Source organism: Peromyscus californicus, unplaced genomic scaffold, assembly GCF_007827085.1.
Source record: "Peromyscus californicus insignis strain IS unplaced genomic scaffold, ASM782708v3 Scaffold_8__1_contigs__length_139910024, whole genome shotgun sequence".
NCBI lineage: Eukaryota > Metazoa > Chordata > Mammalia > Rodentia > Cricetidae > Peromyscus > Peromyscus californicus.
Genome location: NW_026294606.1, coordinates 117,131,296 through 117,148,460, shown reverse-complemented (window position 1 = coordinate 117,148,460; position 17,165 = coordinate 117,131,296). Strand labels below are relative to the sequence as shown.

The following is a 17,165-nucleotide window of genomic DNA, read 5'->3' as shown; positions in this document are numbered from 1 at the left end:
CCTCATTATCAAAGTTTGAAAAGTAGGAGAGGTAGTGTTGATGATGTCCATGGTTAAAGCTTCGAAAGAAAAGTATTTAAGATTTTTTTTCAGTGAATACATTGTAGATGAGGGTTGACCCCCCCCCCCCCCAATTTTTTCTTTCTTTATTCTTTTTTCTAAACCCTGTATGTACTAGGAACAGCTTTTGTGTCTTCTTCTCTGGGGACTCTGGGGACTCTTAGAGACTCTGGAGTGTGACTTCATCTTTTGTGGCTTTCTGATCATGTAGAGCTGTCCAGACTATTAGAACTGGGACCAATAAAAGGCAGAGGACTTTGGACTTTTCTATCCTTAAAAGCCAAATGTTGGGCTAGAGGTGTAGCTTATGATTTAACATATGCTCTATATGGATAACCCTAAAAGTTTAAGTCAAAGAAACTGGTTACAAAAGATTACATATTGTATGGTTCTGTTTGGGTTATGTCCAGAATAGGCAAATCTGCAGAAAAAGGAAGATAAATGAGGGCTGCCATATTTAGGGCAAGTGAATGGGGAAATGGGAACTGATTTCTGACAAGTAGAGGTTTTCTTTTGGGAGCAATGAAGAAGTTATACAATTGATTATAATGATGGTTGGATAACCCTGAGTCTCCACTGAACATTATACTGTGAATGGATGGATTGTATAGTAAGAGAATTATATCACAAGCTCTTTATGGAGAGTAAGTGATACAAATGTATGTAAATATTTGCTGATTTTAAAAAAGGAAATGCTTTAAAAATACTATTTGTCTTAATTGAACATGGTTAAGACAGACAGGGAAATGACTCTCGTTAAGGAAGTTTTTTCCTGGGCTGGAGAGATGGCTCAGAGTTTAAGAGCACTGACTGCTCTTCCAGCGGTCCTGAGTTCAATTCCCAGCAACCACATGGTGGCTCACAACCATCTGTAATGAGATCTCTTCTGTATACATAATAAATAAATAAATCTTTAAAAAAATAAAGGAAGTTTTTTTCCCCACAGATACCTAGAAATAGAAGAGGCATAGTACACCACAAGGCCCCCTGAGTGAGTACTAGGATTGTTTGGGAGCCAGATGGGTCATACTGTTGAAGGAGCTGATCCAGAATGCCGTAATCTCAAAAGTTGAAATCTTGAAATCCCAAGTCGCCCAAACTGTAATTCTGGTCTTTGGAAAGGCTGCCTCATGAGAAGTACAAAGCTGAGCTCTTTAGAAAGGATTGGCCATGCAGTACAGTGATGATGGAAACTTCACGTAAAAAATACATCATTCATTAGCATTTGCTTTCCTTTCAGTTGATGAAATTCCAGGAGGTTTTAATAAATGAAAGCCACATTTACCTGAAGAAGCCAGCAGCTACTAACTGCCTCAAAAATAATTATGTGCATGGTAGGATGAGAGGCATTTCGACAGTGGTGCTTGCTAGTTTGATTGCTTGTATTATTTCTGCCAAATTTGTGGTCTGTATATGAGTGTGGTGCAGATTGGATTTATGTATGTGGACCCAAATCAACACAGAAGCATAGCACAGAAGAAGGGAAGACATCATAGGGCATGCTTTTGTTGGTATAGATCATAGAATAAATTTTTAAAAAACAAGCAGAAAAATAGGTTATCCATCATGCTATTTCATAGGACTGCAGTTATAAAGTTGCGTGTACCATCTGCTAGTTACAATGATACATAAATAAAGTGCTTTTATTTGATATTTGTGGATTGAACTTAGGGCTTTAATGCAAGCTAAGCAGGTACTGTACTACTGAGCTGGTATATGTAGCCCCTGATAGATGCTTATACATTTTGCCTTTTTAAAAAATGACTTAAAAAAAATTATGTGCATTGGTGTTTTGCCTGTATGTATGTCTGTGTGAGGGTTTTAGATCCCCTGGAACTGGAGTTACATATAGTTGTGAGCTGCCATGTAGGTGCTGGAAATTGAACATGGGTCCTCTGGAAAAGCAAACAGTGCTCTTAACCACTGAGCCATCTCTCCAACCCACATTTTGCCTTTTTGACCTATTTATTTATGAATATGATTTTGTCTATAGCTATTGTTCTTACATTTTGTCTTAGTCATGACACCATGACCAAGGCAACTCCCTTCTCCGATACAGGGTTTCTCAGTGTAGCTCTGGTTGTCCTGGAACTCCTTCTGTAGACAAGGCTGGCCTTGAACTTAGAGATCCTCCTGCCTCTGCCTCCCGAGTGCTGAGATTCAAGGTGTGTGCCACCACACCTGACCTGCCAAGGCAACTTTTAGAAAAGAAAGATTTTAATTGGAGGCTTGCTTACAGCTTCAGAGGCTTAGTCCCTTATTATCATAATGGGGAAAATGTGGTACTGGAAGAGCAGCTGACAGCTTTACATCCTTATCTGCAGGCATGCAGAGGGAGAGACTGGGTTTGGCATGAGTTTTGGAAACCTCAAAGCCCACCCTCAGTGACACACTTCCTCCAACAGACCACACCTCCTAATCCTTCTTAAATAGTGCCATTTCCTGATGACTAAGCATTCAAATATATGAACCTATGGGGGGCCATTCTTATTCATGCCACCATACAGTTGTAGTATATTTGTTTATATTTGAATATAGCTTATTCATAATGTTTTATAAAGTCACCCATGAAATATTCTCATGCTGTTCTATGTTTCTTAAGTAACTCCTCTTTTAAAAGAGAAATTAGCTGGGTGTGGTAGTGCACACCTATAGTCCCAGCAGAAACATTCCAGGACATCCAGGGCTGCATGAAACAAACAGCAACCTGTCTCAAACAAACAAAACAACAATAAAAACCCCTGGGTTCAAAACACACACACACACACACACACACACACACACACACACACACACACACAGAGGCAAATAAATGACTTTTGTGGTTGTTATTTTGAAACAAGGTCTCATGTAGCCCAAGCTGACCTCAAGCTCTGTAAAAGGAGATGACCCTGAACCTCTACCTCCCAAATGCTAAGATTACAGGTGTGTACCTCTGTGTCATTATACCTGACTCCAATGAATCTCTTTTATGTTCTTTAAATTAATTTTTCCAGAATTACATTTTTGGTATTTTGATCTTTTGAGATTTTGACATTCAGGGTTATGGTTGTATAGGATTGTGTTTTTTGGGATTATAGCCCAAGCCCAATCAAGAGGCAGCTGGAGCAAGGGCAGGGCTTTCATTGTGGTTTCTGTAGAAGAGCAGGGTAAATATGATTAGAATTGGTTAGTGTGGGGAGTATTAGTAGGCTGAGGTACAGGGACTGTCTCTAGTTATCTGGTTAGGAAAGAAGATTGTGGCCTAGACTCTGATCACCTGTGAGAATCTGATGACGGAGATGATTGGAATGTAGGATGTGGATTGATTGGTGTCTTAGCTAGGGTTACTATTGCTGTGAGCAGACACCATGACCAAGGCAAATTATAAAAGGAACTGTTTAATGTGGGCTTGCTTACAGTTTCAGAGGGTTAGTTTGTAACTGTCAAGGCAGGGTGCCTGACAGCAGGCAGGCATAGCATAGGAGCCATAGCTCCTGGGTAGGCCAAAACACATTAGCAGTCATGGTGGCGAACCTTTTGGGATGGGAAAAGGAGATACAGTTAGGACATCTGAAGTAAACCTACAATTCAGTGTTCTTGAATTTGCATTGAAAGCAATAATATTAATTCATGTTGTAATTTATCTTAGCAAAACCAAAAACTCCATTTCTAGCTCTGCTGTCGAAGAGGCCTAGCAGTAGTACACAATCCTGGTTGCCCAGAGAATTATCTATAAAGTCCTTTAAAGGTAACTAGGGCTCTTTGTAGAGTTAGTTGATCCCTGGTCTCTGTTTAAGACATACATGAAACATCTTGCCGTGTCAGGTGGCAAAGTTATAAAGACTTACTGGAGTCATTTCAGAAAGAACTCAGAAGGCAGTACTTATTTATACATGTGAGTAGTGGTTTAATGTATGTAAGGTTCTGGGTTTATCCCCAATATCATAAGCCCCAAAACACTCCCGCCATACAACAACACAGTGAAATCAAATCAGACTTTAAAACTTTGAAACAAACTTAAAGAGGCTTCTACTGGCCAATGGTGAGACAATTTGAACATCTAAAGAATAAGACATACATTAGGTTGGAGAGATGGCTCAGCATTAAGAGCAACTGGCTGCTCTTCAGAGGACCCAGCACCCACATGGCAGCAATTCACAACCATCTGTAACTCTAGTTCCAGAGGATCTGATACTCTCTTCTGGCCTCCGTGGCATCATGTACACATGTGGTGCACAGACATACGTGCAGGCAAACACTCCATACATATAAAATAGAAATAAATCTTTAAAAAAAACTTCAAAAATGTAGTAGGTTGAAACGTATCAAATGTGTTTTAGTTTATCCGTTTATAATGATACTAAAGTAAAAGTCAGTCATGTTGAAGGATACTGGATAACCAGCTCACTATTTACTATTTGTAAAGGTAGAAATAGAGTGCCACTGTTTAAGCTATAAGCACAGCTGAGTCTAAGCAGTGGGCATCAGTGTCTACAGACATTCCGTACCTCTTAATGGAAGCGTGACTAGAACAGATAACAGCAACAACATAATGGTGCCTGCATCTACTCAGAATTTATCTTTGCTGCTCTGAGTGTACTCTTTGTATCAATAACCTAAGTGTCAACCACAAGGTTTTGAAGTAAATGTCAAGCTCTATCCCAGAGCTGTTGATTCAAAACCAGCATTTTAAGAAGTCAGGTGATTCATATGTATAATTAAGTCTGAGTTACATTGTTTTATAAGGCACGTCCAAACTCTTCCACCAAGAAATTAAAAGGAAAAAAATGAGATGGAGGGGAAAACCTATAAAGGGAAAAAGATTTAGAAAGCATACCAGTCATCCACAAGATCTTACTTGGCACTCATTCAGATGAACACAAATCTTCAAATTATGAAACAGTCAGAAAATATCTTCAGTCTACCATAATCTATTTCAAAATAATCTGGTAGTGGAAAATAGGTGGGGCAAGTGGGATAGGATTGATCATGCCCTGTGGGTTGTTGAAGCTGAGTGACAGGTACAAAGAAATTCAATTTTTTTTGGGGGGGGTGGTTTTGAGACAGGTTTTCTCTGTGTAGTTTTGGTGCCTGTCCTGGATCTCGCTCTATAGACCAGGGTGTCCTTGAACTCACAGAGATCTACCTGGCTCTGCCTCCCCAGTGCTGGGATTAAAGGTGTGCACCACCACCACCTGGTGAAATTCAATTTTTTTTTGGGGGGGAGCTGAGGATCGAACCCAGGGCCTTGTGCTTGCTAGGCAAGCGCTCTACCACTGAGCTAAATCCCCAACCCCGAAATTCAATATTTTAATTTTGTATTTTAACCATTTTTTTTTAATAACAGCCAGAATAGAGAGACTGACTAGGATAGCATAATCATAAAGGAAGTATTGGTGAGGATGTGGGAATTATGTATGCTGGTGGGTTACAAAATGGTGTGGCTGCTTTGGAAAATGGTCTCTGCTCTTCACAAGACTGAACAGAATTCTGATTTAACCTTGCAGCTCTGCTCCAAGGTATATATCCAAGAGAAATATAAACATTCTTGCAAAACCTGTGTATAGGTGTTTTTGGCAACATTTTTCACAAGAGTGAAAAACCTTAGGAGCAGCTCAATGCCCACTGATTGATTAATGCATACATAAAATGAGGTATGATATAAAATACGATTAATTCTTAATATCTACCCCATCAATAGATGACTCTCAAAAGCATTACACTAAGAGGAAGACATCAGTCACAAAAGATCTGTATTATTCCATTTATATGCATTTTGTCAAGATCTCACGAGGGGAAAAGGGAGACATTTCTCATGATAGGGCTTTCTTTTGGGGATGATGAAAATATTCTAAAATTGCTGATGGTGATGATTATATACTTCTGTACAAATATATTAAAATTACTGAATTGTATGTACACTGTAACTGATGGGTTTTGTGGTAAGCAAATTCATATTAGTAGAGCTGTTGTGAAAGGAGGGAGAACATTATACTAATGTTCTTCTTTGCCCAGGAGTAATCAAAATAGGTCTTTGAGAAGAGGTTTGTGTAGGTGATCCTGATGTTCAGCCAGGTGATAAGCACTGTAGAAGGTAATTATTAAGGCTTGTTAGGAGAGAGGTGGGCTGCCTGTCAGATATGTTCGCTTAGAAGGGATGCCCCAGGGATGTTGTCCTAGTTGACCCAAAGCAATTAAGAATCTACAGGGAGGAACTGTCTGAATAAGCACAATTTATTCCATCATATTACCAGAATACCACTAAGCATAGAGGAGCCCTTTTTCTTCTTTGAGAAAGCTGTTAGATTGTGATTGAAAATCTTGACTTACACTCATAGGTGTTAAGTGTGCTCCCAAATGCCTTAGCGGCAGCAGCCTCCTTTCCTCCTCCTCCATCTCCATCATCATCATCTTGGGTCTCATTTGGTCTGGCTTTCTAGCTTCTTACTCAAGGTGAAAACATACTTTGTTGGTGACATTTTGGAGTCACCAAATCACAATACAAAAAAGGTGATCTAAATAACCTAACTAGTTAGTTAGGCATGTAGGCACATTTTCTGTTTCTTGAGTTGAAAGGCACAAAAGCAAGACTTCCAAAAACAAGAACATACATACAAAAAAGGGGGCTGGTGTAGGCAGAGTTTTCCTGTCCTGGGAGCCATTCCCATGAAGACTTAATTATAAATGCTCAGCCAATAGCTCAGGCTTGTCACTAGATAACTCTTACCCATATTTAAATTAACCCATATTTCTTATCTATGCTTTACCACATGGCTCGGTACCTTTTTTCAGTACGGCTTGCCCATCTTGCTTCTCCCTGCATCTGCTGGCGACTCCTCTGACTCCACCTTTCTTCCTCCCAGCATTTTCTCTGTGTCAGGCTGTCTCATCCAATCTCTTCCTGCCTAGCTATCAGCCAATCAGCTTTTTATTAACAATGAGAGCAATACATATTCACGGTGTATAGAAAGATTATTCCACAGCAGGCTGGAGAGATGGCTGAGAGGTTAAAAGCACTGCTTGCCCCTCTAGAGGACCTGAGTTTGTTTCCCAGCACCCAGCTCCAGTAGATCCAATGACCTTCATGGGCACTGATGTACACATGGCATTCGTGCACACATCAGTGAATAAAAATAAAAATAAATCTCAACAGAAAAGCTGACCTAACTTGCCCAAGTCTCTTTCTTTCAAAGAGCTTTAGATACTGGTCAAGATATGTTTCTTGTTTTGATTTTTGAGAGAAGGGCTCTTTATAGTCCAGACTAGCCTTGAGTTTATAGTCTGATTTAGCCTTTCTTTTTTTTTTTTTTTTTTTTTTTTTTTTTGGTTTTTCGAGACAGGGTTTCTCTGTGTAGCTTTGCGCCTTTCCTGGAACTCACTTGGTAGTCCAGGCTGGCCTCGAACTCACAGAGATCCTCCTGGCTCTGTCTCCCGAGTGCTGGGTTGAAAGGCGTGCACCACCACCCTCCGGCTGATTTAGCCTTTCTAACTGATGTACAGTTTCATACTAGACTATCTATTTATTCATTTTATATTTTAAATTTGTTCATTGTTTTGTTGCCTAGAGAGCAGAAATGAAGTTGACTATATTCCCATTTTTCTTCAGAAGCTTTTATTGTTCAGAAAACAGCCTGCTGTATTCCTGGCTGAGCAGAGAGGGAATTTGAAGGTGTAGTGGCATGGTACCTGCATTTTGAAGACAAGCCATGCAGAACTAGCCTTTGATTGTTTTGACTACCCCTGAGCAAGCTATTTGCTGCCCTGGACAGTTTAACGTTTGGACCAGGGTACTCCTGGGTTAAAATGCCCTTTGAGGCTTTGTTTTCAGAAGCTGTTAAACGTGGAGTGGTGGTGAAGAGTTTGTATTCTAGATCTAGGATGGATTACCTGTGTCCACCATATCCGAGTAATCCCTCTCTAACTTTGGACAAGTTGGTTAATCTTTTTATGCCTTAGCTTCCCATCTCCAAAACAGGAGTGAATAATTAATCTACCTCAAGATGTTCCTGAAAGTGTTTGGAGCTGACTATGGTGTTGGTATTGTTCCCTTCTGTAATGAGGTGCTCCCTCTAATTCAGTCATTACCAAAACTTGGATATCTTACTCCCAAATGCAGTGTGTGTCTGCTGTTTCAGTCTGTAGAACTTTGTGGGCAGGTAAGAAATCAGGCACACAGAAGCACCCGGCCAGAAGATGGAAGTGTTCCAGTCAGGTGCTCTACCATTTGCTCTGGTCTCTTCCTCTACTCCAAGATAGGAAGTTTTGAATGAAAACAACTCTAGTATTTTATGGCATGTATTACACACCTAATACTACTTTCCCTCTTTTTCTTCCTGCCCTACATCCCCATATAGATCAGTCCTTCTCGGGTCACGGGGACTTGACATATCCCACATCTCCCAGAGATTGGAGAGTCTGAGTGCAGCAACTACTTTTGAACCTCTTGAGCCTGTGAAGGACACAGACATTCAGGTAAGAGCTGCCAGCTGCAGGTGCAGCCTGGAGCATGTACCCAGGCTGTAGGCTTGGCCCTTTCTTCACCAATTGAGTTAAGACTGCCACTTCCTTCATTAATTTTCTTCTTACCCAGCTACTAAAAGAACAGGAGACTCAGGTTTGGAGATACAGAGGGGGACCGTTGGGTTGTTTTCAGAGTGCTCATTGTGGCTAAATTTAAGAAAGCAATTCCAACCTGTACTTTTTAGATAAATTCTGGTTCTGAGAACAGATTTCACTTCCTGACTTGGGCTTAATCCAAGGCACAGAGACAGGAGTCGTTAGGTTTCTCTTGCTTGCTCTGCTGGATCTCAGATAACTTTACTATTTGTTCACATTTCTTTTTGCATCTTGCTTGTATTGGAACTTAAAGTGCTATTTACTGAAATCAACTCAGTGATTTCCAGGAAGTATTTGGCTGCATTAGTGATACCAGGAAATGGCCTAATAGAGCACCCCAATCTCATTGAGCCCGACATGCCACTACTGCTGATTGCTGTTTTAATCTAATCAGAAACTGCTGTAAACTTGTTAAGGAGAAACCTCATGGTTTGTTTGGTGTAGGAATGAAAGCACAGCATGGAGTGCTGGGCCGGACCTTGCCATGCAGTGCCCTGCTGTTTTCGTTGGTTTACCTGGTCCTGTTTTTGTTTGTTTGCTCGATGGGACACACTCTTGTATGGTCTGGCCTCAAGTGATCATGATCCCCCACTCCTGAGTAGTGGGGACTGGGCCACCGCTGACCTTGATTTCCTTTGAAATAAAAAGAATTCAGGTGCCACAAAGGCAGGTCCAGGAAGAAATGGGTGGTAATTGTGTGCTCTATGAGCTGGGCTTAATAGTGTATCCCTAAACTCGTTGAAGACCTCTGATAGTTCATCTGATAACTACATTTCTGAATTTAATCTAATTTGAAAACCTGTACTTTTGAGAGCAGACTAGAAATAACTGATATTCATGATTTCTTCCATTATTGATATGTTCCCAAAATAGGAAAACACAGAGGTTTTTATTTTATTTTGCTTTTATAACAAACATTACCTAATCTCAAGTGCAACTGCTAGAGTTCTATGATAATGCTTTTAACATTGATGACATGATGTGAATGGGACAGAACTCAAATACTATGAATAATCAACATATATTTTGGGAACTGGTTCTGGCTGTAGGGTTAAGAGTTATTATCTCTTCTAACCATTTGCTTAATGTAAGAACATCCTCCTTTAGCACCCATTAGATGGTTTCCTAGCAATGTATGCTCAGTCACATCAGAATTTCTTAATTTGGAATGATTATTGCTGTGAGTTTTAGTCTTGTGTAGGGAAATCTTTGAACTTTAAAACTAAAGTAGCTTTAGTTTTTAGAATTTCCCCTCTTATTTGGACTTTACCATAATAGCTTTAAAATGCGAAATAATTACTCCAAGACCATTATGTGTATGTTCCAGTGTGTTTGCCCACAGTAAATTGATGGTTTTAATTACGATAATGTGGCTCAGTTGATCTCAACCTGTGGGTTGTTCCAACCTCTTTGGGGGTGGGGATGTCAACTGTCCCTTTCACAGGGGTCACATATTAGATGTATACATTACAATTCATAACAGTAGCAAAATTACATTTATAAAGTAGCAGTGATAGTAATTTTATGGTTGGGGGTCACCACAACATGAGGAACTGTATTAAAGAGTTGCAGCATTAGGAAGGTTGAGAACCACTGATTTGTGCTCACATTTGATGTAAGTCCAGCAGTATCGTGTTGGATCCTGATTAATGTAGTGCCACTATTAGTGTTGAGTGGTTCTCCTTTCTCTTTTTCTTCTGGTCTGCTTTGGTTGTGGATAGGAGTTAAACTGGACATCCTCAGTTGCTTGGTTTAGAAGTCAAGCTGGTGGTCTGTTTTCCATTCACATATCATACACCTGATAGAATTACAAGTGTGAGTTACTACATCCTGCTTGATTGACTTTTGTATTGATATATGAACTTTTGTATTTAAAATGGTGAATTTTTTTTTAGACAAAAATATACTATATCATAACCCCGAAGGCCAAGTATTAGAGTAGAACTGTCGAGTGTGTTTCTAAGATCCTGATTGCACTGTCGCGAAAGGAAGGGCTGGCACAGTCTCTGACAGATGCTGGTCAGGACCTCACTGCTTGTTGTTTGCTGTCTTATAAGCTCAGAAGGCATGTTTCCATGTGCATACTGTCTCTTTCTATTTCCTTCTGTTTCTAATGGAGCTTGAAATTAATATGGGTTTTGTTTCTGCTGTTTTGTTTGTCCTAATCAATGGTGCTGGCATGCATTGAGAATACATTTTTAAAAAGTTGCTGTGGCCAGCAACGGAAATATATCTTCGAAACCACTTAAATATACATATGAATGATACTTAATAGAATTTTTGAAAATGTTTATTGATTTTACTTTTTGGAAACAATCAAAGAAGGCCTATACAGATTTGTGTAAGAGTAATAATGTACTAGGATATAACTGCTGAATTGACTATACTGGACTAATCAAAGTGACTTTGTAGTACATGGGCACGAGGTTTACAGAGATCCACTTGCTCTTCAGTCTTGACCCCCCCCCCAAAAAAAAGGGACAGATTGCATGTCTTCACCATGATCTGAACAGATCTCGTGGATCATATAAGAACAGTAATTTACGTTGGTTTCACATAGTTGTATTGTGGGCTTTTCACTACATTGCATGTATATTTCAGTAAGGCTGTGCAGAGATAGCCTGTTCAGGCCATACAAATGGGAGCTACATTTCTCAGTGTTAAAGCTGTAATATTTCTAAATGGCATTAAATCAACATTTCAATAATTGCACCTAATTACCAGAAACTAATATTAATAGGTGCCCAAGGACAATGGGAATTTATTCTTTTACATTTTTGAGTTCTGAAATTTGAAATCAAATGTTAGCACCCGTCCAGAGCTCTAGGGGAGAAGCCCTCCTCCAGGTTTTGGTGGTTTCTCCTTTCTTGGTTTGTGGCAGCATCTCATTCTCCCACTCTGCCTTTATAGGTTCTTCCTGGTGTTCAGAGTGAAATGACCATGTCAGTTCACATGATCCATCTTAAAGCACTGTTGTAAAAAGGAAAGGCAGGTGCATTCATTGGACGATTTCATCTCGAGATCCTTAACTTAGTCACATTTACAAGGAAGATTATGTTTACAAGTTCTCAGGGTTAAGTTTTGAACATTTCTTTCTGGGAACATTCTTCAACCCAGTATGCTTATAGTGTCAGAAATGTTCAATCTTTTTTTTTTTTTCTTTTGATCTGAGGACCGAACCCAGGGCCTTGCACTTGCTAGGCAAGCACTCTACCACTGAGCTAAATCCCCAAACCCAGAAATGTTCAATCTTTCACTCAAAATCATGAAACATCTTCAGCTGAACTCCATGGAGAGTACTGGAGTGGGCACTTAGCATCCTCAGTTTTCTTTTGGGGCTTTTAGGAAGTTAGGCTGACCACACACATCTCGATTCCCGAGTTCAGTGCCACGAGTTCTATCCAAACAGGTCACCAAACAATATAATGTGTTAGAAAAATGTCAGTCCAGACCTTTTCAGTTACAAACAGTCTGCTGCTTATAACGCATAAGACCAGAAAGCTCTCTCCACTTCTTTACTTCATAGGGTAAAGAAGCAATGTAGCCTTTGGTCTCCTGGTACTACTGTGTAGCCCATGCTGGCCTCCAACTTCATAATCTGCCTTAATTAGCAGCAGATTATGTTTTATAAGAGTAAAGGGGAAGCAAGTATTGAGTAAAGGATACATTATCATGAGAAAATTAAGTCAGGAAAGCTGATATGTCACATGTACAGCATTGGTGTTGAGATGCTTGTTAAGCCATTTGCTTACCACACTGTATTTATGATAAAATATTCACTGTTTTTCTTCTTTTTCTGTTCTTGGAAATGTAGAGTATGCTCAGACCACTCAGTTTATTTTTTAAACAGTAAGAAGAGAAACTGAATGTCTTTGTGAGTTTAAAAAATCAATGCTGTAACCCCTTATCATCCAAATTGTTATTTTCAGTTTGTCTTTTGATTTTCTATCTTGAGAAAGAGACAGTATCATTTAAACACAGCTATATAAAAAATGAAAGAGGAAAAGAAGCTGTGGTGCTCACTAATTGTGTGTTTGGAACAGGTTGCAGAAATCCTGTGCAGTTTGCTGAAGATAGTGTTGGATTTGCCAGAATGATTGGCATGATGAGTAGCAACTCTTTGGGAACATTACTGGGTAAATATTAATTCTGTAAAAGAAGAACAGCTGGAAACGTCTTCTAGTCTGAATTAGTTGAGGGCAAGTACAGTTGGAGTGGGCAAACCAGATCTCAATACTGGGGCTACTGCACTGCTTTTATTTTATTTGTGTGAGTATGTGGTTGGTATTGTTTTTAGATACAGACTTGCTCTGTGCACCAGGCTGGCCTTAAGATCTTCCTTCCTCTGCTTACTGGGACTAAGTTGTGATCCAGTATGCCAGGCTCTAGGACTCTTGTTTTTTTTTTTTTTACAAGAGTCTCACTGTATAACTTCGGCTAGCCTGGAGCTTACTATTAAAACAAGTCACCCTCTGCCTCCCAGTGCTGGGTTTAAAGCGTGTTCCACCACACCTGGTTCTAGAACTGTTTTTAAAGAAATGAGTTTCTTTGCTTTTCATCTGTATCTAGAAGCGAAGGTCTAGCAGAGCTTGGTAGGAAGCTTACAGACAGATGAGGTTCATTCATAAGGTTTACATCCATTTGCATGCTGACCATTTGTTCTGCAATCCTGAGAGATGGTTTGAGTAGGCAAACACATAACTTCTGTCTTGCTCTTCTATGCTTCATATGCTTGAGCAGGTTTCTCTGCACCAAATGGTGATCTAAAGTGAACTAAGTGATTGGAAACTTTGAATTGATGGACTGTGGACTGAAGAAATAGGACTTTTTATTCTCTACACATTTCCACGTAATAGGAAAACATAAAGCTATTTCATGTACTCTGTAGTTGGAAGTTTTTAGTTAAGCATTTGTGTTTATTAATCTTTTTTTACTATATTTCTCCCAACTATAAGGAATCTATGGGAAGTTATGGTAACCTTTCTTTTAAGGTTGTTTAAGGAGGTTTAAAAAATGTTATGTGTATGAATATTTTGCCTGTATGTATGTTTGTGCACCATGTACACAGAGCCAGAAGAGGGCATCAGATCCCTTGGAACAGGAGTTAAGGATGGTTGTGAGCTGCCATGTGGGTGCTGGGAACTGAACACTGGTCCTCTGCAAGAGCAACCAGTGCTTTTAACCACTGAGCTACCCTCCCAGCCCTGTAGAGGACTTTACTGGACATTTGAACCTTGTCTTTTCCTAGCTTGAAACAGCTGCCTTTCCTGGTCCTGATGTAGCCTGTAGTTACTGCTTTTAGGCCCACTAACAGATGAGTCTAAGTGAGCAGTATCTGGGTCTATTAGTTGGAGAGAAATCCTTTTCTGGAATACCAGGTACATTTTAGGCCAAGATGTGGGCACGGCATCTGAGCTGCGTTTAACAAAGTGTACATCTCTCTATGCCCAGCTCTGCTTCAGGGACAGAAGTTAGGCTAGGCCTTGTTCCCTGTGTGAACATAGTGGCTTCCACGCTCACACTGTTCAAACATCGTTGCTGTCCTTGACACTGAACCTTGACCCAGTGTCTGTCTCGCAGTTGGCAAAACTTGTAAAAATTGTCTTCACAGAGACAGGCTATTGTGCATCCTGTTTTGTTTTTATAGTTAAGAATACTAATACTACCATGGTGAGAACTGAAATGATTACGTTTTTCTGCCTGCTTGTGATCAGAGAAAAGGCAGGCATTGTGGTTTGGTGGCAGAGTACAATTACATTATTTGGTGAATGGAATTAAAGACTGTAACCTTTGAAGTCAAACTGGGTTTGTAGAAAATGTGAAAACTGCTTTTCTGTAAGCCAGGGATATAAAATTTCAGTTCTTTTATTTATCCATTCACACTAGCCTCTGAATGCTAGGCTTTCAGAACAGGCAAGCAAATGGCTGCTGAATGTATTCTGAGCAAGCAGGAAATGGCAAGCTGTTTTGTCTTCACAGGGCTTTCTTATATCCTGTAGTGAGCAGGAGAATATCAATTACCACCTTAAAGAAGAAAGAAGTTGGAATAGCTCTGCTAGAATATTTTGGAACAAGCCCACAGCTAAAATACTTATCTAACATCTGAATAGAGCAGGGCAGATATTGGCCAGGCTGTGCCTTTGAACTGGCACTGAAGCCTCCCTTCCTCCTTCATTAGCCCCCTTAACCTGCCGACAGCCCTTGATGCACCTGCTCTCTGGAGCTGGGCAACACAAGTTGTCATCTTCAGCCTAGCATCTTTAAATGGCTTGGTTCCGAAATCAGAAATGGGCATGTCCTTTTATCTTCTCAACTGTTTGACACTGGAGTGGATGTGATTTGAATTAAAGCCTTGTCAGGCATTGGCAGCACTTTTCAGATGGCAGCCCTTGACCCTGTGTACCACTCTGGTCTGCTACTACTGTGCTCTGTGATCCATCTTATTTCCATTTGGGAATGTTTGATTCAGAGCTTTTCAGGTTGTAGCCTGATGAGGTACCTTTGTTTGGTCGACGGCAGTTGGAAAGTCTGCCACTAAAATTAGAAAACTTGGGGCCTAGGTCACTAGTTCCCCCACCTGCCTACCGTGTGAAGAGTGGAGAGGAGCTCTGGCTGCAGAGGCTTTTCCTTGTTTGTTTGGTGAGATGAGGCTGAGTGGAAGCGCAGTGTCCTCTGGCTCCAGAACCAGGTGTGCTGCTGCTGATTAAAGCATGTTTCTGCTTCACAGATGCCCAGCTTCCATCTTGGGCTTAAGGTGTGCAGACGCTCAGCCTTGTTTAGGGGCAGGTTGCTTCAGTCATGCCAAACATGGCCCTTCATTTTGACAGACGTGGCCTGCAGCTGTCACAGGACCGGCACAGGCCCATGAGCCACTTTAGTTATCCTAGAGGACATTCTGTGGTTGTGAAACTGAGGTGCCGTCAGCAGAAGCCTGCTGGTGCTTTTCAGAACCCTGAGGCACTTAAAGCACGGCAGCAGCTGCCAAGACATGTTGCAGAAAGAGCCCTTGTCTCCTAAATATATTACAGCCAGGGCTGGACTGTTGGTTTAATTTCTAAAACAAGGGGTGGGGGGTTTCAGGTCAACAGACTCTTAAGTGGGTTTATTTGGTTTATTTCTTGGAATGGCATGAGCAAGAGGATATGAGAGATGCTTTCCTCTTATTGCTTTTAAAAATGCTGTTGCTATCTTAAAGAAGGCAGACCACCATATGTTTATGAGCTACTTAATTTACGAGTTTATGATATACTTAATTTCCTCAAGGAACCAGAGTACATGGCTGTGCTATTCTCTGAGCGTTCTCTCCTCTGTTAGACACTCCCATACTCAGTGTATGTCAAGCTGTCACAGCAGGGCTGGCCTCTGAATGAGCAGGGCCTGGTGAACCTTGAAGGTTTATGAGCATTTATAATGACATTTGGTTCTATGATGAGACCCCAAGCTGTCCTAGATGTCTTAGTGTTGAAGAGATATGGTAGCCATTAGTAATTCAAAGGTGCTTTTTATTTAATCAATGCTTCTCAAGCCAGATGATCCTCCCACTCCTGATTTATCTCAAATTTAGAAACTTGATTATTTGTTTATTTGTTTGTTTTGAGACAGGGTCTCATTATGTAGCCCCGGCTGATCTGGAACTCTGTGTAGACCAGACTACCCTTGAACTCATCCAGATTTAACTGTTTCTACCTCCCAAGTGCTGGAATTAAAGGTGTGTACCACCACACTCAGCTGATACTTTTATAAAATACAATAAAAATGAATTATTAGAAAAAAAAGATATTAAAATACAAGCTCTGCTTTTAACAATTAGGTTGAGTAGGGATAAAATTGCTGTTAGGTTGCTATAAAAGTTTCTAACTGTATTCCTGGTTTATTTACTTCTTTTTCTTTTTCTTTTTTTAAAGATTTAGCTATTTATTATATATACATATTCTGCCTGCATGTATACCTGCAGGCCAGAAGAGGGCGCCAGATCTCATTACAGATGGTTGCGAGCCACCTTGTGGTTGCTGGGAATTGAACTCGGGACCTCTGGAAGAACAGTCAGTGCTCTTAACCACTGAGCCGTCTCTCCAGCCCGGTTTATTTACTTTTATGTGTATGAGTGTTTTTCTTGGTATATGTCTGTGCACCACATGTGTGCCTGGTGCCTGTGGAGGCCAAAAGAGGGTATGGACTTCTCTGGAACAGGAGTTATAGACAGTTGTGAACTGCCATGTGTTGGGAACCAAACCCATGTCCTCTGCAAGAGTAGCCAGTGCTCCCAACTGCTGAGCTGGTCCTCCAGCCTCTAGTCTCAGGGTTTGCACTCACCTTCTACAGACTAGGAGTAAGCCATTTGCAGAGGAATATTCATTTGCTTGTGTTAGGAGGAATGTGATAGTTCTGCCTGCCTCTCTCTTGCCCTCCTCCCTGTACAGGAAAGTGCAGGTCAAAGGCAAGTTTAAATTCCTGTGTTGTTTTACTGTGGCTAATGTCAGAGTAGCAAAGCTGAGGCTTATTGATCA

At 40.5% G+C, this 17,165-nt stretch overlaps 1 protein-coding gene across 2 annotated transcripts in view; it reads left to right on the top strand.

Moving 5' to 3' along the window:
- The window catches only part of Nup93 (nucleoporin 93), a 110,232-nt gene that overhangs the window by 19,282 nt on the left and 73,785 nt on the right, over window positions 1–17,165 (top strand). For both annotated transcript variants that reach the window (XM_052727053.1, XM_052727052.1), the window contains exon 3: window positions 8,397–8,514. In XM_052727053.1, the coding sequence (XP_052583013.1) occupies window positions 8,397–8,514 (118 nt within the window). The remainder of the gene's footprint in view (window positions 1–8,396; window positions 8,515–17,165) is intronic.